The sequence below is a fragment of the Cebus imitator genome, unplaced genomic scaffold (assembly GCF_001604975.1).
Source record: "Cebus imitator isolate Cc_AM_T3 unplaced genomic scaffold, Cebus_imitator-1.0 Scaffold107, whole genome shotgun sequence".
Taxonomy (NCBI): Eukaryota; Metazoa; Chordata; class Mammalia; order Primates; family Cebidae; genus Cebus; species Cebus imitator.
This window is the reverse complement of record NW_016107422.1, coordinates 998,849-1,019,944: the sequence shown is the minus strand read 5'-3', so window position 1 is coordinate 1,019,944 and position 21,096 is coordinate 998,849. Positions and strand designations below refer to the sequence as shown.

Sequence of the window (21,096 nt, the reverse complement as noted above, 5' to 3'; positions counted from 1 at the left end):
ACTTTTCAGTTTTTCTCAACATCTGTACAGTTGGTACTGTTTTCACTGCTTACTTGTCACAACTTCTTAGAACCCATCTTGGCCTAATGTTCCTTCTACCTCACTGATCATACTAGAGTTAGGGCCTCAATGCTTTTCACTTCTCACTCTGCAAACTCCCTTGGGTACTCGTGTAAGTACAATAACTATTTAATATTAATGACTTCCTCTTGCGTGTACTGTAGCCACTTCAAACTTGGCTTGTCCAAAATTGAGTTTCTCTTTTTTCCCCAGAAAGCCTCCTTTCCCTTGACTCCCTTGACTCTGTCACCTCCACCCCTCCCATCCATTCAGTACCAAGTCCTATGGAGTGTAACTCCTGAATATCTTTTAAATCATTCCGATTCCCCATTTCCTAACTTTGTATACTTTAATCATGAGCCCCAATTACAGCCCCAAGAACAACTTCTCTCTTGAATGAGCCCTTTTACAAACCTTTCAACTCATTATAAGTTGAGTAATTTCTCTAAAACACAAATCTTCTATCTCTCATCTGATTAAAACCCTTCAATGACTCTCAAACTGCATTCAGAATAAGATTGGATGTTTGAGGGAGTTTTTTGTTGTTGTCATTGTTGTTTTAATGCTTTGTAGAGACAATGTTTCACTCTTTTGCCCAGGCTGATCTCAAACACTGGGCCTCAAGCAATCTGCCTACCTCAGCATCTCAAAATATTGGGATTATAGGCATAAGCCATGGTGCCCAGCCAAGGTTGGATTACCTGATGATTCCCAAGGCTCTTGATTTGCTAGTCTCTACTTACCTTTTCAGCCTTCTCTCCTCTTCTTACACATTGTTCAAATGTTGGTTTGCTAGTTGCTCTTTCTGGAAAATCTTTCTTGACACACATTCCCCCTGCCCCAAGACCAGAAGGAGGTTCTCTTCTTTGGTCTTTCGGAGTTCTCTCTGCTTACCTTTTCATAGCACTCATCTCAGTGTAGTATAACTACCTGTTTATCCATTTGTCCTTTCTACTATATTAGAATGTCAGCGTCCAAGACAATTTGCCATTTATCCCCATTGCCTATCACATAACTAGGTACTGTACAAGCTTATAAATATTAGCTGGGTGAATGGCCTTAAACAAGTCACTTAGCCTCTCTGAGGCTTTAATTGCTTCATTAGAAGGGAATAAGTGATGCCCTACCTACCTTATAAGGTTATTTTGGAGTCCCGTAAGATAACAGAAATGAAGCTTATCATAGCGGTTAAGAGTATGGGTTCTGGATCAGTACTGCCTGGCTTTTAATCCTATCTGTGACCCTACAACTAGCTGCATGGCTTTAAGCAAGTTACTTCTCTGTGTTTTAGTTTTCTCTTCAGTAAAATAAGACTAACCACAGTGTATAACTCAGAGGGTGGCTAAAGGACTGAGTGAGTTACTGCATGGACAATATTTTGAACCATTCCTAAACACACAATAAATGTTAGCTACTAAAAATAACATTTTATTTATAAGTCCTAAAATTTTATATATATATATATATATATATATGTATATGGATTGATGATAGAGAGAAACATATGGCATCAGTATTACTAGCTTGAATGTTTTAAGGGAATAAAGACTGTTATCATTATTCTTAATAATTTTTTTTCTTTCTTTTTAGGATAATGCCATAGCTGTATCAGAATTTATTTTCCAAGTCTTAAACTCAAATTGTCATTCTTAATTTACATGACATTTTAGTTTAAAAAATTGGTGTTCAGTCTACCAATTTTAATACCAAGCATGTACTGTATCTAGTTACGTGAAAATAAGTTTTTAAATGTTTTTGAAAAGTTTTGTTGAATCTTTGTACATAGTAGGTGGAAGTTAGCACTGGAAAAATATTAGAATAAAAAATATTACTGGCGGGTGCAATGGCTCACATCTATAATCCCAGTACTTTGTGAGGCCAAGGCAGGAGGATTGCTAGAGCTCAGAAGTTTAAGACCAGTCTGGGCAATACAGGGACACCTCATCTCTACAAATAATTTTTTTAAATTAGCTGGGAATGGTGGTGTGTCCCTGTAGTTTCAGCTACTTGGGAGTTTGGGGTGGAAGGATCACTTGAGCCCAGGAGGTCGTGGCTGCAGTGAGCTATGATTGCATCATTGCACTCTAGCCTGGGCAACAGAGTGAGACCCTGTCTCAAAAGACGGCAGGGAAGATTACTGATTTAATTTATAAAAGAATTATTATATCTCCAACACCTGACCTTATTTTTCTATATTATTTAATTACACAAACAGTTCAGTGTTTGAATTATACAAATTTCATTAAAACTATATAATTATGCAAGAAAAATAGAAAATACAAGGACACTTAGATTTGTGCATATGTGTTTACCTGAGAGGATTTACATGTTTTTTTAAAAACATTCTTTTTAATTTAAAATTTAATTTTATAATGCACATTCATATGTTGACTTTGGACCAACAGAAATCCCTAATTCTTATTCTTTTTCTGATTCTTTTTAGAGTTGGTGGTTCCAGGATTTTATTCAGAATGACATTAGGAAGAGAAGTGATGTCTCCTCTTCAGGCAATGTCTTCCTATACTGCGGCTGGCAGAAATGTTCTAAGATGGGATCTTTCACCAGAGCAAATTAAAACAAGAACTGAGGAGCTCATTGTGCAGACCAAACAGGTGTACGATGCTGTTGGAATGCTCAGTATTGGGGAAGTAACTTATGAGAACTGTCTGCAGGCACTGGCGGATATAGAAGTGAAGTATATAGGTGGGTCAGATGCAGAAGCACATTAGTGTTTCACTTTGTGGACATCTTAAATCATTTCACACTTCCTCTCTTTCAGTTTTCCAGTTTTACAAGCATTGATTTTTACATAATAATTAATTACAGATTTTTAAATTGTATTATGTTGGCAAAGGTGCTATAAAATGTACACTGTCATTACACTGCTTTCTGGAGAGCATTTTGACAATGTGTCAGAACTTTTAAGACATTCATACCCTTGCCCATTAATTCCACACCTAGACATTTATGCTAAGAAAATAATCATATATAGACAAAATTCATGTATCAATTTAGACGTTTATTCTAAGAATATAATATATAGGCAAAATTAATGTATCAATTTATGTATAAATAAGTATTCTTGTCATATCATAGGCTTAGAAACAATTCCCAAATGTCAGCCAATAGATGAGATAAATAAATTATGAAACATCCAGCCTCTGTAATGCCGTATAACCATTAAAATCATGGTTTACAGGCAGTTATTTAATGACGTGGAGAAAAGGACACAGAAGAACTGGAAGAAAATAAACAAATTTTATCAATGGTTATCTTAGGATTCTCCAGAGAAATTGAACCTGTAGGGTGTGTGTGTGTGTGTGTGTGTGTGTGTGTGTGTGTGTGTGTGTGTGTGTGTGTAAGTCTATAAATATATGTGTTTGTGGGGAGAGAGATTGATTGATGTAAGGAAGCTGAAAAGTCCGGAATCTCAGTGTGGGCTGGCAGGCTTGAGACCCAGGAGGGCTGATATCCCAGCTCTAGTCTGGAGATCCAGAGGAGCCAATAGTGCAGAAGTGTGAAGGCAGTCTGCAAAACTCCCTTATTCAGGGGAGGCCAGTCTTAGTTCTGTTCAGGCCCTGAACTGATTGGATGTGGGCGACCACAATATAGAGGGCAGTCTGCTTTACTTCAAGCTTGCCACTCTAATTTTAATGTCATCAAAAACACCCTTCAAGTTAACACATAAGATGAATCATCAGAATGTTTAATATAGCGGGTGATGGGTTTATAGCTAATTTTTACCTTCTTCTTTATGCATTTCTCTATTTTCTGTATTTTTTGCCCTGACATACATTATTTTTATATTTCTAAGGGTGGGACATATTTTGTAGAATAATTATGACAAACAACCTTGGCTGTATATCCAGGCTTCAGAAGAGAATATAAGATAGCTGCAGAACTCGATATCATAGACATTTGTGTGCATTTAGGAATTTGAAAGATTGTCAGAATCCAGCAAAACCCTAGTGACCTGGTCATCTCCTTGCCCCCACTATCCCTTCATCTTCAAGGGTTCTCTACTCTGTTTCACTGTAAAAAGGACGTGGCTATTTTCTCTTATCTCAGCATTTGTTTTAGTTTCTGCTCCTACTACCAACTGCTTCACTTTCATAAATGGCTACTAGGTCTTATTACATGTCTTGAATTTAAACTCCTGAATAAAACGATCTGGTTGTCCTCATTAGTCAAAGGGGTAGAGTTGGTCCCTATTCAGCAGAGCTTTTTGAGCTGGCGACTTCATGTGCACGTACCATCCTGAATGTGGTTTGTCCTTGGTTCAGGTGCTCAGTTCTTCAGTCACTTGTGGCCAAGATGGTGTGCCAACCCATAACTTAGGGATTTGAGACAAGGTCTCACTTTGTCACCCAGACTTTAGTGCTGTGGCACAATCTAGCTCACTGCAGCCTCAAACTGTAGGGCTCAAGAGATCTCCTGCCTCAACTTCCTGAGTAGCTGGGACTTCTTGCATGTGCCACTACGCCCAGCCAATTTTTAAATTCTGTGTGGAGTTGAGGTCTCACTATGTTGCCCAGACTGGTTTCACATATGTTGCCCATTCCTCGTCTCAAGTGATCCTACTCCTGTAATATTGGGGTTCAGGGTGTCTTCAGCTCCTCTGAAAGGACATTTCTCCAGGTTCTTGGTCTCCTGCCCTCCCAAGAATGAGAGAGGGGTCCACAGCACAGTGCGCAGTAAATACTGGACTCAGAAGTGTTTGTAGAAAGTGATTTATTTAAAGAGAGAGAGAAACAGGAGAAGGAGAGAGAAAGAAACAGCTAACTCTCACACTGAGTGAGAGAATCCAGAAAGATGGAATCCAGGAGCGAAAAGCGGCTTCCACGAAAGTGTTAGGGAATAGAGAGAGAGATGGAATTTAGCAGAAGACAGGTTTCCACGAGAGTGTAGAAGGGGACTCCAGAGGGAAAATCCAGGAAAGAGAAAGAAAGATGTCTTCCACGAAGGGAGTATTCTTAGAAGGAGACCCAAACATGGAGTCTGAAGTGGTGTGGAAGAAGGCTTTTAACCTGGGAGGAACCCTCACCTTCTCTACCACCCCAGGCCAATGAAAAGAGTTCCTTAGAACTTCTGCTAGAGTGATTGACTCTTAGTTTCTTCCCGTGCCTGTGAAATTTAAATGTAAACCGTTAAATCTCCTGGATGGAGAGAGATGGGAGAGGGTCATGGCGCTAAGAAATTATTGCCCTTAAAACTACGCCCCCCTGTGGACCCAGAAAGAGAACGCATTCCCTCACTGCCTTGGCCTCCCGAAGCACTGGGATTACAGATGTGATCTACCACCACGGCTGGCTCAAACAAAATCTTTTTTAAATAATTATTTTAAATTTTTTTCTCTCAATAATAGATATTTTCAGCATACTTTCAGGTTTGTGTTATTATTGTTCTATAAATTTATTTTTGTGGGTTATCCAAATTTTTGAGTTTGGGAATAGGTTTCTTAAAAACTAACTTTCTCTTATCTGAGCATATTCTCCTAGTCAATTATGCCTCTTGCAGTAGCTAGTGAAACATTGGTTGTCTAATGTCAGGCACTGGGCATCAGCATTGTCTATAGTTCGGCAGTGAGAGCATAAATCTGGTTCCAGGTCTTTGTGGCAAAGTAAGGAAGGAAATGGCTTTCAGCATCTTCATTTGTTTAAGAATATGTTTCTAATTTTAGGCTCCTGCATTTGATATTGCTTATATAAGTTTTTGAGCAATTTTGATTCCTTCTTAATATCTTTTATAGCTTTTTTTTTTTTTTTTTGAGACAGGGTTTCACTCTTGTTTCCCAGGCTGGAGTGCAGTGCCCAGGCTGGTCTCAAACTCCTGCCCTCAGGTGATCCACCCACCTCGGCCTCCCAAAGCAGTGGGATTACAGGCGTGAGCCACCATTTTATAGCTAATTTCTGAAAGTAAATATATTGCAACCATATAGTTAACCAATATCACTTAAATAAGTGCTGTATGTATTAACTTTCAAATTTTTCTATTCCTTTCTTTCCTTAGCTGACAGACATAAAATTATATATTAAATCCTAAAAGCATAATTTCATAATTTGATCTTTCAAAAATATACCTTATGGATTTATTCTGATATCTGTGGCAGGTATTTCTAATAGCTTTATTTGTAGCAATGTTTTAAGAGGACTGATATGAGTGAGGCAGTTGTTTAACTGTATAATTTCTTGCTGTGTAAAGGATAGCTCTACTGTCTACTATATATTATATGTAAGTTTTACTATTTATAATACCTTTACAATACTAAAGTTAATCAAATAAAAATGTACTTATTTTCACAGCATGGCCACAACCATCACTATAAACCATACTTATTTTTGTTCTGTAGTATTGGTTATTTCACGACATCAGAGATTTTTGCCCAATTTAAGTTAAAATGCAAATTTATGAGAAATCCAAGAACCAATTGTAATATGTGAAGATTAAACCAAACTAAATTACCATCATTATTTCACAGGAATGTCTCCAATGTCTAGCTACTTATTGGATGTGTCCACTTAGGTTTCTGTGAATCCTTTGAAATTATCTGGAATTTTGAATGTTTTTATTCATGTGTGCATTTGCAATAGGGGCCATTGCTTTGATTCGATTTTCTGTGGAATCTTTATCATTTTATGTACCCTTTCCAAATCCCAGATCCTAAGGTACCTCAGTAAAGGAACTGTGTCATTATCTTCCTTCATTCCCAGTTGATAAATTACACCCTCAGCCCAGGTGCAGTGGCTCATGCCTGCAATCCTAACACTTTGGAAGGCTGAGGAGGGAGGATCACTTTAGCCTAGGAGTTGGAGACCAGCCTGGGAAATATTGCAAAACCCTGTCTCTACAAAAAATACAAAAATTAGCTGAGTGTGGTGGTGCAGTATCAGCTGACTGTGGTCCCAGATACTCAGTCGTGTTGGGGAACAGGGGGAGGGGTTTAGGCAGAAGGATTGCTTGAGCCTGAGAGGTTGAGGCTGTAGTGAGCTGTGATTGCACCACTATGCTCCAGCCTGGGTGACAAAGCGAGACCTTGCTCAAAAAAAAAAATTATACCCCAATGATAGGTGCTCAGCCCACATCCTTACTGTTCATGATGATGCCAACTAGAACTAGTAAGTTCTGCATTAGATGCTTTTTCTTGGTAGCCTTGGGAGCCTTTACAGAAAGTATATAAAAAAAAAACTTTTATTGGCATGATCATTCATCTGTGTATGAGGTATTTGGCTTAATAATGATTTGACAAGTCCTATTATGGTAATAGTTTTTTTCTCCATCCGCAGTGGAAAGGACCATGCTGGATTTTCCCCAGCACGTATCCTCTGACAAAGATGTACGAGCAGCAAGTACAGAAGCAGACAAAAGACTTTCTCGTTTTGATATTGAGATGAGCATGAGAGGAGATATATTTGAGAGAATTGTTCGTTTGCAGGTAAGTTGTGTTATAAATCCCTTTAAAGGGGGGAGAACTCTACAACAAAAAGAATCTTCAACCATCAATAAAACATACTGACCGGACTTTCTTAGATTTTTGTTTCCAATAATTATAATACCATAATGGGCATCATATAGTATTACATCATGTTAATTATATCACTGAGGTTATGTTGAGCTGCTAATTCCTTTCACTTAAAATTAAAAACCAAACGTAGAAGAGTGAACGTCTGTAAAGTTAAGGCTTTTTAACAACATTATGAACTTGATGGTTACATGTAAGGGTTATCTTAGACCAAATCAATTAGAAGCAAATAGAATCAAGTTTTTTATCAGTAAATATCTTGTAGTTTTGAAACCATAATGTTGATGACATACCGTTGATGTTATGCCAGAGTCATTCCTGTCTGTCATCCTTACATTTTTCAAGACTTGTGGAAATTATGGATAATAGATATTCTAGCTGGGCCTGTCCAAGTGTTTTTGTTCTTTTCGTCACCAACGTTGATTTGCCTCCTAGCAGTTTCATCATGTCTTTGCTTTCAATTTTTATTTTTATGACAGTTCAGCAATTTGTTTGGAAAAAAACCCAGTGTTTTAAAATTATAGGCATTTTTTGTTTACTTTTGCATGTTTCTTTCTGCAGAATCCCAATTTTTTTTTCCTTTTTAGCAGACCATGACAAGAGTTGAAATATAATATTTTAAATTAGCTTTTTATTTTGTAACTCATTATAGAATATGTAATCAAGATTTAGACATGTAAGATGTATATCCTATTTATTTTCTTGTATCAGACAAGCATTTTTCATCCTATAATTCATAATCATATAATTCATAATAGTTCACATTTAATACTATAAATTTTATGGTGAAAATAACTTTATGATTATTCTTCATTGGCTAAATCTTTTTGCTCCTTTTGACCACAGTTATTCTATGTGATTTGAATCATGGCCTGTATAATCTCCTCATTTTATTTCATCTCCAAATTACTTTTCTTTCTTGTTCTTTTTTTTTTAATGTAATTTGGGATTTTTCCTAGAATTCTAATTTCCTTTTGATTAATCCTGTTTTCATCATGATTTCTTAGTTCTCATTTGGAATAATGTATTTGTTATTATTTCACATTCTGTGATTCTTAGGAATGTTACCAAGATATGAAAGGTTTGTCACTTCAGATTTCTTTGTCATAGAGTACTTTTAAATTTCATATATTCGAGACCAACTGGCCAACATGGTGAAACTCCATCTCTGCTAAAAATACAAAAATCAACCGGGCATGGTGGCAAGCGCCTGTAATCTCAGCTACTCGGGAAACTGAGGCAGGAGAATCACATGAACCCAGAAGGTGGAGTGAGCCAGGACAGAGCGAGACTCTGTCTCAAAATAATAATAATAATAATAAATTTTGTATAGTTTTGGGATTGATTCCACTAAACTTGGGAACAAATAGCTGCCTCTAGAGTAGACGGTCACACTGTAGTGACCTAATAGACACCAATGCATTCATCAGATTTGTGTCTTTATTTGAGCTGGTTCATTTCAGAGCTTTGTTTTAACAATTTAAGGTAATTTCAGATTTGGTTCTATAATTTTTCATCTTTTCAATGGAGTGATTACTCTCATACATATGGATTATTGTGTGAACATGTTTAGGGTCTACAACATTTGTTTACATCAGGATGATAAAAAATAACTGTTTGTTTTTGCATTGGAGCTCACTAGGTGAATTTACTTACCTTCAAACATCTTTCATGACAAATAGTTTTGTTTATTTAGGCAGTTTTTTTTTAAAACCTAGAATTACCAGTGTTCTCTGCTAGCGTTAAACACTTTAATAAATGATAAAACTTATCCCATTCGTATCTAAAGGGCAAAATCAGATATCCAAGTATTTTATTTATTTATTTATTTATTTTTGTCAGCCAGGCTGAAGTGCAATGGTGTAATCTTGGCTCACTGCAACCTCCACCTCCCTGGTTCAAGCAATTCTCCTTCCCCAGCCCCCCAAATAGATGGGATTATGGGCACGTACCACCATGCCTGGCTAATTTTTGTATTTTTAGTATAGGTGGGGTTTCACCATGTTGGCCAGGCTGGCCTCGAACTCCTGACCTCAGGTAATCTGCCTGCCTCAGCCTCCCAAAGTGCTGGGATTACAGGTGTGAGCCATCACTCCTGGCTATTTTATTTATTTTCTCTATAATACTATAAATTAAATAGAATAGCCATGATGTAGTATATAAAGACTTCATTAACGGCTGGGCATGGTGGCTCATGCCTGTAACTCCAGCACTTTGCGAGGACGAGGCAGTCAGATTGCTTGAACTCAGGAGTTCAAGACCAGCTTGGGCAACATGGCAAAAACCCATTTCTACAAAAATAAAAAATAGAAAAATTAGCTGGCCATGGTAGTCAGTACCTGTAGTCCCAGCTACTCAGGAGGCTGAGGTGGGAGGATTGTGCCCAGGAGGTTGAGACTACACTGAGCAGTGGTTGTGCCATTGTACTCCAGCCTGGGTCACAGAGTGAGACCATGTCTCAGAAAAATTTTAAAAAAAATCCGCACATAAAGGCCTCATTAAGCTGGATAAATAGGATCTTAAATTTACATGATGTCAGCAATTTCAGACATGCTCTACTAAAATGAGGATGCTCTGAATAATATTCCCAAGATACCAGTAATGTATATAATAATCAAATATATTATCCAAATTGGATATAAAATGTTATTTTAGTTCTCTTTATTTTCTACTTTAATACATAGAAAAGTGAAATTACTTTTCATAGTTCTTCATGCAATAAGGACTCCAGTTACCTATTGATGCATAACATATTGCCCGAAATCTTAGTGACTCGAAATAGCAACAATTATTTTCTTTTTTCTCACAGTTTCTGTGGATCAAGAATTCAGGAAGGAATTAGTTGGACAGTTCTGACTTGGGGTCTGACATGTGATTTCAGGCAGTGTTGGCTAGGACTGAAGCAGGTATGAACTAATAAGGCATCTCACTTTATGTAGTCTCAGGGTGTCTGTATTAGTACATTTTCACACTGCTATAAAGAGTACCTGAGACTGAGTAATTTATAAAGAAAGAGGTTTAATTGACTTACAGTCCCACATGGCTTGGAGGCCTCAGGAACTTAGTCATGGCAGAAGGTGAAGGGAAAGCAAGGCATGCCTTACATGGTGTCCAGAGAGAGAAAACACAAGGGAAGCACCAGACACTTATCAAACAATCAGATCTCTTAAGAACTCACTCATCATCACAAGAACAGCATGAAGGAAGGCACCCCATGATCCAATCACTTCCCACCAGGTCCTCCCTTGACATGTGGGAATTACAATTTGAGATGAGATTTGGGTAGAGACACAGCCAAACCATATCATTACACCCCTGGCTCCTCACATTTCAAAACCAATCATACATCCCCAGCAGTCATCCATAGTCTTAATTCATTCCAGCATTAACTCAAAAGTCCAATTCCTAAGCCTCATCTGCGACAAGGCAAGTCCCTTCCACCTATGAGTCTGTAAAATCAAAAACAAGTTAGTTACTTCTAAAATACAGTGTGGGTATAGGCACTGGGTAAATGTTCACATTCCAAATGGGAGAAATTGACCAAAACAAAGGGGCCATAGGCCCTATGCAAGTCCAAAACCCAGCCAGGACATCATTAAATCTTAAAACCTCAAAATCTCCTTTGACTTCATGTCTCACATCCAAGGCACGCTGATCCAAGAAGTGGCCTCCCATGGCCTTGGGTGGCTCCTCCTCTGTGGTTCTCAGGTTACAGTCCCTGCAGCTGCTTTCACAGGCTGATGTTGAGTGCCTGCAGCTTTTCCAGGTACAGGGTGCAAGCTCTCAGTAGATCTACCATTCTGGAGTCTGGAGGACTGTGGCCCTCTTCTTACCGCTCCACAAGGCAGTGCCCCAGTGGGGACTCTGTGTGGGGGCTCCAACACCATATTTTCCTTCCTCACAACCCTAGCAGAGGTTCTCTGTGAGGTGTCCACCCCTACAGCAGACTTTATTTGGACATCTATGCATTTTCATACATCCTCTGAAATCTAGGAGGAGGCTCCCAAAGCTTAATTCTTATCTTCTGCACACCTCCAGGCCCAGTACCATGTGGAAGCCATGAAGGCTTGGGGCTTGCATCCTCTGAAGCAATGGCCCAAGCTGAACCTTGTCTCCTTTTAGCCACACTGGAGCTGGAGCATCTGGGATGCAGGGCACTATGTCCTGAGGCTGCACAGAGCAGCAGAATGGGAATGGAGGGGGCCCTGGGCCCCTGCCCACAAAAGCATTTTTTTCTCCTAGGCCTCCAGGCCTGTGATTGGAGGGGCTGTTATGAAGATCTCTGACATGCCCTAGAGACATTTTCCCCATTTTCTTGGCTACTAACATTTGACTCCTTGTTACTTATGCAAATTTCTCAGCTTGCTTGAATTTCTCCCCAGAAAATGGGTTTTTCTTTTCCATTACATGGTCAGTCTGCAAAATTTTCAAACTTTTATGCTGTGCTTTTCCTTTAAGCATAAGTCCCAATTTCAAACCATCTCTTTGTGAATGCATATGGCTGTATGCTGTTAGGAGCACTCAGGCCACATCTTGAATGCTTTGCTGCTTAGACATTTCTTCTGCCAGGTACCCTAAATCATCTCTCTCAAGTTCAAAGTTCCACAGATCTCTAGGGCAGGTGTAAAATGCCCAGTATCTTTAGTAAGACATAGCATGGGTGACCTTTACTCCAGTTCCCAATAAGTTCCTCATCTCCATCTGAGCCCACGTCAGCCTGGACTTCATTGTCCATACCATTATCAGCATTTTTGGTCAAAACCATTCAATAAGTCTCTAGGATGTTCCAAACTTTCCCACATCTTTCTATCTTCTTCTCAGCCCTCCAAACTGTTCGAACCTCTGTCCATGACCCAGAAATGCTTCTGGATTTTCAGGTTGTCTTTATAGTAGTACCCCACTATCCTGGTACCAATTCTCTGTATTAGTCCATTCTCACACTGCTAAAAAGAATACCTGAGACTGGGTAATGTATGAAGAAAGACATATAATTGACTCACAATTTCACATGGCTGGGAGGCCTTGGGAATTTACAATCATGGCAGAAGGTGAAGGTGAAGCAAGGCACATCTTACATGGTGGCAGGAGAGACAGCAAGCTCAGGGAAAGCATCAGACACTTATAGAACAAACAGATCTTGTGAAAACTCACTATCATGGGAACAACATGGGGAAACCGACCACATGATCTAGTCACCTCCTACCAGGCCCCTCTCGTCACATGGGGATTTAAATTCAGATTACAATTTGAGATGAGATTTGGTTGGGCCACAGCCAGACCGTATCAGTGTCTTAGTCAGATTGTGCTGCCATAACAAAATACCATAGACTGAATCCTTTAAATACAAAAGTTAACTTTTTCACAGTTGTAGAGGCTGCAAGTCTGAGATCGATGTGCCAGCATGGTTGGGTTCTGGTGAGAGCCCTCTTCCTAGCTTGCAGGTGGCCCCTTGCGTTCCCTATTGGCCTTTCCCCACTGAGTGCATATGGTACAGGATGGGAGGTGGGGGACTGGAAGGCAAGGGGAGAGAGAAACAGGGAGAACTTTCCTTCTCTTCTTAAAAGGCCACAATCCTGTCAGATTAAGAACCCGCACTTCTGACCTCATTTAACCTTAGTTACCTACCAAAAGCCTATTTACAAATACAGCCACATTGTGCGTAGGGCTTCTATAAAAGAACTTGAAAGGACACAGTTTAGTCCATAGCACAGGGTGTCTCCATGCTGTCCCTCTGTGTGGGTTAATTTGGGCTTCCTTATAGTGTGGCAGTACCAGGATGGTAGGACTTCTTTCATGAGGCTCAGTGCTCCAATATGAGTGTTCCAGCAAGCCACATAGAAGCTACTTTGCATTTATAACCTGTCACAGAAGTCATATGACATCACTCTGCCATACCATATTGGTTGACAAGTCACTGCATTCTTCCCAGATTCAAGGGATACCACATCTCAGTCTGGGGAGTATCAATTAATTGGCAGTCATGTTTCAAAACCTTCAAAATAGGAGAGGAGGTGGGATGGTTAATGGGAACCAAAGAAAAGAAATAGAATGAATAAGACCTGCTACTTGATAGCGCAACAGGGTAACTATAGTCAATAAGGATTTAACTGTACATTTTAAAATAGCAAGGTATAATTGGATTGTTGGTAACATAAAAGATGAATGAGGGGATGGATACCCTATTCTCTGTGATGTGATTATTACATATTGCTTGCCTGTCTCAAAACATTTCATATGCCCCATAAATGTATACACCTACTATATACCCACAAAATTTTTTAAAAACCTTCAAAACAAATAATTTGTTGACTAAATGGATAGAAGAAATTATAGTAGAGGATAAAACTAACCAGTGTGTTGTGGCCTTTTCTCCCTCCCAGTGTATGACTAGTAAGACTGCCTTACATTTGTATAGCAATATGACTCATCCAATCTTAATGAGGTAGGCTTTTTTGTAATATAAGTGGAGAAACTGAGGCTCAGAAACAATAACTTTCCAAGAGCCTCAGCATTGGTGGGTAAGTGCTTGCCAAAAACCATGTAGACTGTTTGTTAGACCCTTTGAGGGAGAGAGGTATCATGTTTGATTCTATTGTGCATCTCTGGCAAGAGTGCCTTAAAAAGTAAAGCATACAGTAAAAAGTAAGCATACAGTAAATGTTCATTAGACTAATGTGAGAAACCAGTTAGTGGCAGATCCAGAAAATAGGCCTTCAGTAATTTCTGGGACATGAGATATACATTTGGAAAAATTAAATTGATGTTTTCCTCACAACCAACTGAAAAGCAATTCCTAATGGATTAAAGTCATAAAAGGCTACAGCTTAAAGCTTCTAGATGCCTGTACAGGAAAATATCTTTATGACATCTGGGCAGGGATATATTACTTAAGATGCAAAAAGTGATAACTACAAAATATAAGGCTAATGAACTTGACTATGTTAAAATAACTTCTATTCATAAGGAAAGTGAAAAGACAATTTAAATACTGAAAATATAAATTTGTAAAACATTAAACTAGCAATGCATTCTACGATATATAAAGAACTACTACAATCAATACAAGAAACATCCCAGTAGAAAAATGGGCAAACTATGTGAAGAGATATTTCAAAAGAAATGCACACAGCAATGAAACATACAAAAAAATGTTCAACTTTATTAACAATCAGAAATGCAAATGAAGACCATAATAAGTTACCATTCTTGGGCAAAAACTGGAAGCATTCCCTTTGAAATCTGGCACTAGACAAGGATGCCCTCTATCACCGCTCCTATTCAATATAGTACTGGAAGTTCTAGCCAGAACAATCAGGCAAGAAAAAGAAATAAAGGGTATTCAAATAGGAAAGGAGAAAGTCAAGTCTGCAAGTCTCTATTTCCAGATGACATGATTGTATATGTAGAAGACCCCATTGTCTCAGCCCAAAATCTCCTGAAACTGGTGAGCAACTTCACCAGTCTCGGGTTACAAAATCAATGTGCAAAAATCACAAGCATTCCTATACAACAATAACAAACTTAAAGACAGCCAAATCAAGAACGAACTTCCATTCACAATTGCTACAAAGAGAATAAAATACCTAGGAATACAACTAACAAGGAATGTAAAGGACTTCTTCAAGGAGAACTACAAGCCACTGCTCAACGATTTAAGAGAGGACACAAACAGATGGAGAAACATTCCATGTTCATGGTTAGGAAGAGTCAATATCGTGAAAATGGCCATACTGCCCAAAGTAATTTACAGATTCAACACTATCCCCATCAAGCTACCAATGACCTTCTTCACAGAACTGGAAAAAACCACCTTAAACTTCTTGTGGAACCAAAAGAGAGCCCACATAGCCAAGTCAATTCTAAGCAAAAAGAACAAAGCGGGAGGCATCACACTACCGGACTTCAAACTATACTACAAGGCTACAGCAATCAAAACAGCATGGTACTGGTACCACAACAGAGATGTAGACCAATGGAACAGAACAGAGGCCTCGGAGGCAACACAACACATCTACAACCATCCGATCTTTGACAAACCTGACAAAAACAAACAATGGGGAAAGGATTCCCTGTTTAACAAATGGTGTAGGGAAAACTGGCTAGCCATGTGCAGAAAGCAGAAACTGGACCCCTTCCTGACACCTTACACTAAAATTAACTCCAGATGGATTAAAGACTTAAACATAAGACCTAACACCATAAAATCCCTAGAAGAAAATCTAGGCAAAACCATTCAGGACATAGGTGTAGGCAAGGATTTCATGACCAAAACACCAAAAGCATTGGCAACAAAAGCCAAAATAGACAAATGGGAGCTAATCAAACTCCACAGCTTCTGCACGGCAAAAGAAACAGTCATTAGAGTGAATTGGCAACCAACGGAATGAGGAAAAATTTTTGCAATGTTCCCATCTGACAAAGGGCTGATATCCAGAATTTACAAAGAACTAAAAACAGATTTACAAGAAAAAAACAAGCCCATTCGAAAGTGGGTGAAGGATCTGAACAGACATTACAAAAGAAGACATACATGACGCCAACAAACATATGAAAAAATGCTCATCATTACTGGTCATTAGAGAAATACAAATCAAAACTACATTGAGATACCATCTCACGCCAGTTAGAATGTCGATCATTAAAAAATCTGGAGACAACAGATGCTGGAGAGGATGTGGAGAAATAGGAACACTTTTGCACTGTTGGTGGGAGTGTAAATTAGTTCCACCATTGTGGAAGACAGTGTGGCGATTCCTCGAGGACCTAGAAATAGAAATTCCATTTGACCCAGCAATCCCATTACTGGGTATATATCCAAAGGATTATAAATCATTCTGCTGTAAGGACACATGCACATGAATGTTCATTGCAGCACAGTTTACAATAGCAAAGACCTGGAACCAACCAAAATGCCCATCGATGATAGACTGAACAGGAAAATGTGGCACATATACACCATGGAATGTTATGCAGCCATCAAAAACGATCAGTTTGTGTCCTTTGTAGGGACATGGATGAACCTGGAAACCATCATTCTCAGCAAACTGACACAAGAGCAGAAAATCAAACACTGCCTGTTCTCCCTCATAGGCGAGTGTTGAACAATGAGAACACATGGACACAGGGAGGGGAGCACCACACACTCGGGTCTGTTGGGGGGAAATAAGGGAGGGACAGCAGGGGGTGGGGAGCTGGGGAGAGATAGCATGGGGAGAAATGCCAGATATAGGTCAAGGTGGGGAAGGCAGCAAATCACACTGCCACGTGTGTACCTATGCAAAAATCTTGCATGTTCTTCACGTGTACCCCACAACCTAAAATGCAATTAAAAATAAGAAAATAAAATAAGTTACCATTTTTCACTCACAAGATTGCCAAACATTAAGAAAATCGATAATGCCGTTATCTTTGTGAATATGGATCAATAAGAATGTTTGTGCATTGCTTCTAAGAGTGTAACTGATTAATAACCAACCTGGAAAAACTTAGTATTACAAAGTTGGAACTTACATTCCCTACAACCTAGCACATCCACCCCACTCCCACCTCAGTATTTTAGAGGTACCTTTGCATTTGTGCAAGGTAATATCGGACAAATGTTCATAACAACCCAGATTGCCATCAGCAAGCAAATGGATCTATAAATTATGGTACATTTATGCAGTGAAATATTTTATAGCATTAAATAACTATAAAAACATGGGACGATATAGTTGAATCTTAGTAGAAATGAAGGAAAGAAATTGCAGAATACTGCATACAATGTGATACTTTATAAAGCTCAAAATGAAACAAAACAATGTACAATATATAAGTGGTAAAACTGCCAAAAATGTTTATCACAAAATTCAAGAGAGTAGGTATTTTTTGCATAGGTTACCTGTTGCATAAGTAAATGCAGTGGTCTTGTTAATGTCCTGTTTTATAAGTTGAAGGGTGGATTTAATTTGTCCTCACTACATGTATATAGTTATATCCATTTGGAGATAATCAAGTCTGACATACAAATTTAACATATATTAAATGTATCCTTAATTCCACCAAGGGGGGAACAAAAAAAGAAAAAGCAGTGAAAACAAGGACTTCCTCATCCTTTAAAGCTAAAAACAAATGGCCAGGTGTCAAAAGCCAGCAATTATGGCTGCAGGTATTAGTATTTCACAGTTCTGACAAGGGCTTCTCCACTGTTGGCTTTTAAAAAGCCAACAGACATCAAAGAAGATTTCATACCTGCTCTTTCCAGCCATTTTGGTGAGAAAAAAGTACAGTGTCTTCATGTCAAAACAATCAGGCATATTCTTGGTCCAATGGCCTGCTAAGGAATTCTGCAAAAGAGGAATTCTTTCATGAAATAGAGGCTGAATTATGCAAGCCAAATTTGAGAAGTACAGTGATCTATTGTAATATTGTTTGTTTATTTTTTTAGAGCGGCAGGCTTTGGTCTTGCCAATTCATCTTAGCCAATTAGTGATTTAAATAGGAAAGTTTTAATGTTGCAGTACAGATGAATAGGTCATAAGATTAAGTGTAGATGATTTTAAACATTATGTAATCTCTCCTACTTGACCAGCCATGGAGACCCAGCTTCAAATTAAAATATAAGAACCAGAAATGGCCGGGTATGGTGGCTCACGCCTGAAATCCCAGCACTTTGGGAGGCCAAGGTAAGTGGGTGGTCTGAGCCCAGGAGTTTCACACCAGCCTGGGCAACATGGCGAAACCCCGTCTCTACCAAAAATATAAAAATTAGCCAGTCTCATAACCTGATCTCAAAATAAATAAATAAATAGATGAAAAATTTTTAATTAAAGTTAAATAAAAAAGAATCAGTACCTTAAAACAATGACCAAAAAACAAAAAAAGGATGATATCCCAAATTCCTTTATAATTTAATTCCCTTTATTTACCATGTCTTCTTGATTTTTTGAATATGTAAGTCTAGTCATTGGTCATAATCAATGCTACTAAACTCGTAATTTTGTTGGGGTCTTAAAAGCCTAGGGAACCAGATATAAAGCATCAACTATCTTGGCTTAGTTTCCCCATTGGCCAGGCACCCTTCTTTTCTGCTCCTCTTTTTTCCAAGTACTTACCTATTTTTTAATGTACTGTGTGATATTGATGTTACCTATTAATATGTCTTTCTTTTCCTTCACGTGACCTAAAGCTCTTTAGGAATATTCCTTTTTGTTTCCTTAGTGCCAGCCATAAATAGGAGCTCAGTAAATGTATGTTAAACTGAACTAGCCCCAATGAAAATGTATCTTCATGCAGTGTTATGCCTCACTTCAGCAACCTCCTGCTATGGCTCAGACAAAAGCAGTGAATCTTGTGATGGCGTGTTGAATTAGTAGTCAGCAAGCAGTCCTGGCTATATCCCCCTAGCCCAGTAGTGCAGACAACTGCCTAAAAATGTCCTCTTCCCAGTAGTAGGATAGCAGCCTTACAGTAAATGTCATGAATTGGGGCAGGGGCAAGAGGGAACAGAAGAACTAAAGTACAAATATAATACAATTATTTATTTCTCTATTTTAGTTCTTTTTTTGTTTGTTTGTTTTGTTTGGGATTTTTTTGTTCTTGTTTTTGTTTTTAGAAACAAGATCTGGCTCTGTCACCCAGCTGGACCGTAGTGACATAATCTCAGCTCACTTCAAGCTCTGCCTCCCAGTTTCAAGTGATTCTCCCACCTCAGCCTCCCAAGTAGCTGGGACTACAGGCAGACGCCACCGCACCTAACTATATACTCTTTTATCCTGTTATAATTCCTTAGCAAATTCAAAGTTTCCTAATTCATTTTTTCCTTGAGGTGGGGTCTCACTCTGTCACCTAGGCCAGAATGCAGTGGCACACTCATGGCTCAATGTAGCCTGAACCACCTGGTTTCAAGCAATCCTCCCGCCCTGGCCTCCCATACTGCTGGGATTACAGGCATAAGACACCACATCCAGCCCTGAATTCTATTTTTTTTTTTTTTTTTTGAGATAGGTTCTCACCCTGTTGCCCAGTCTGGAGTGCAGTGGCTCAATCTTGGTTCACTGCAACCTCTGCCTTCTGGGCCCAAGCAATCCTCCCACCTCAGCCTCCCAAGTAGCTAGGACTACAACTACACACCATTATGCCCAACTAATTTTTTTTTTTTTTTGAGAGACGGGGTTTTGCCATGTTTCCCAGGCTGTCCTTCTGAGCTCAAGTGATCTGCTCACCTCAGCCTCCCACACTGTTGGGATGACAGGTATGAGGCACTGTGCCCAGCCCTGAATTCATTTTTTAAATGGTATTCAGAGGAACATACTATCTTAATCTTCATAGTTCTTTTAACAAGATTGTAATTTCTCCTTTGTATAATACAGAAAATCCCACTGAAATAATTTTTTACTTACATATTTTAGAAACAGAAAATATGAAGTTTGTGTAAAAAAAGAAAAGACAAATCCATGAGACAGAAGGTGGGGTGGGTTTAGGGGAAATTAAGAAACTCAATATTTGGTCAGGCGCAATGGCTCATGCCTGTAATTCCAGCATTTTGAGAAGCCAAGGCAGGTGGATTGCTTGAGCTCCAGAGTTTGAGACCAGCCTGGGCAACGTGATGAAAACCCTTCTCTACAAAATAAACAAAAATTACCCAGGTGTGGTGGTGTATGCCTGTAATCCCAGCTACTTAGGAGGCTGAGGTGGGAGGGTCTATTGAGCATAGGAGTTCAAGGCTTCAGTGAGCCATGATTACACCATTGTACACCAGCCTAGGTGGCAGAGTGAGACCCTGTCTCAAAAATCATAATAGTAATCAACTCAATTTTTTGGATGAAATTTTAAAGAATTTATTAAAGATGGTAATATAGTTGTATGATACATTGGGAAAATCATTAAATTGGAATTTGAAGAATTTATTTTTCGCTGTTTTTAACCATTAGATAGCTATGTGATCTTGGGAAAATCATTTATCCTCAGTTTTCTTGACTGTAATATGAGTATATAATTATACTTGTGAGAGAGATGCCGAGAGAGAGAGAGAGAGAATACACATTCATATTAAAACTCGTCGTTACAGGAGGAAATTAGGGGAAAACTAAATCTCGTCACCACAGAGATTAAAATAAGGTTCCATACTGTCCGATTATGTAAACTTAAAGATCACTTTGGAGAACTTTAGCCCTCCACTGTTTAAGCAGAAAAACTTCACCTAAAGAGTCCTATGGTCTGGTTCAGATTCAAAGCGAGAAATTTTTGTTAGGAAGGAAGGTGCAATTACAGCAAGACAGTCTAGAAGTGTTGGCTGATTCCCTCTTAGAAAATCCTTGGGCAGTAATTCTGACCTTGCCTGGGGATTGTAAGAGAATATTACTATGATCAGCTCTGGGATAGGAATGTGCTTAAGAAGCACATTTTAGAAGTACCTTACTCCTACCAGAGAACTCGAGATTTCCTGAAACCTTAATGTCTGCCTAGCAAGGAGTGTCTGGCTGTAATTAGTCAGATTTCTGTTGTGTCATTTTTGTGGTAAGTTAAACATTTTATTA

The 21,096-nt window shown here is 38.8% G+C and overlaps 1 protein-coding gene across 2 annotated transcripts in view; it reads left to right on the top strand.

Moving 5' to 3' along the window:
- The window catches only part of NLN (neurolysin), a 107,231-nt gene that overhangs the window by 27,488 nt on the left and 58,647 nt on the right, over window positions 1–21,096 (top strand). For both annotated transcript variants that reach the window (XM_017537852.2, XM_017537853.2), the window contains exons 2-3: window positions 2,504–2,763; window positions 7,344–7,492. In XM_017537852.2, coding sequence (XP_017393341.1) covers window positions 2,504–2,763; window positions 7,344–7,492 — 409 coding nt within the window. The remainder of the gene's footprint in view (window positions 1–2,503; window positions 2,764–7,343; window positions 7,493–21,096) is intronic.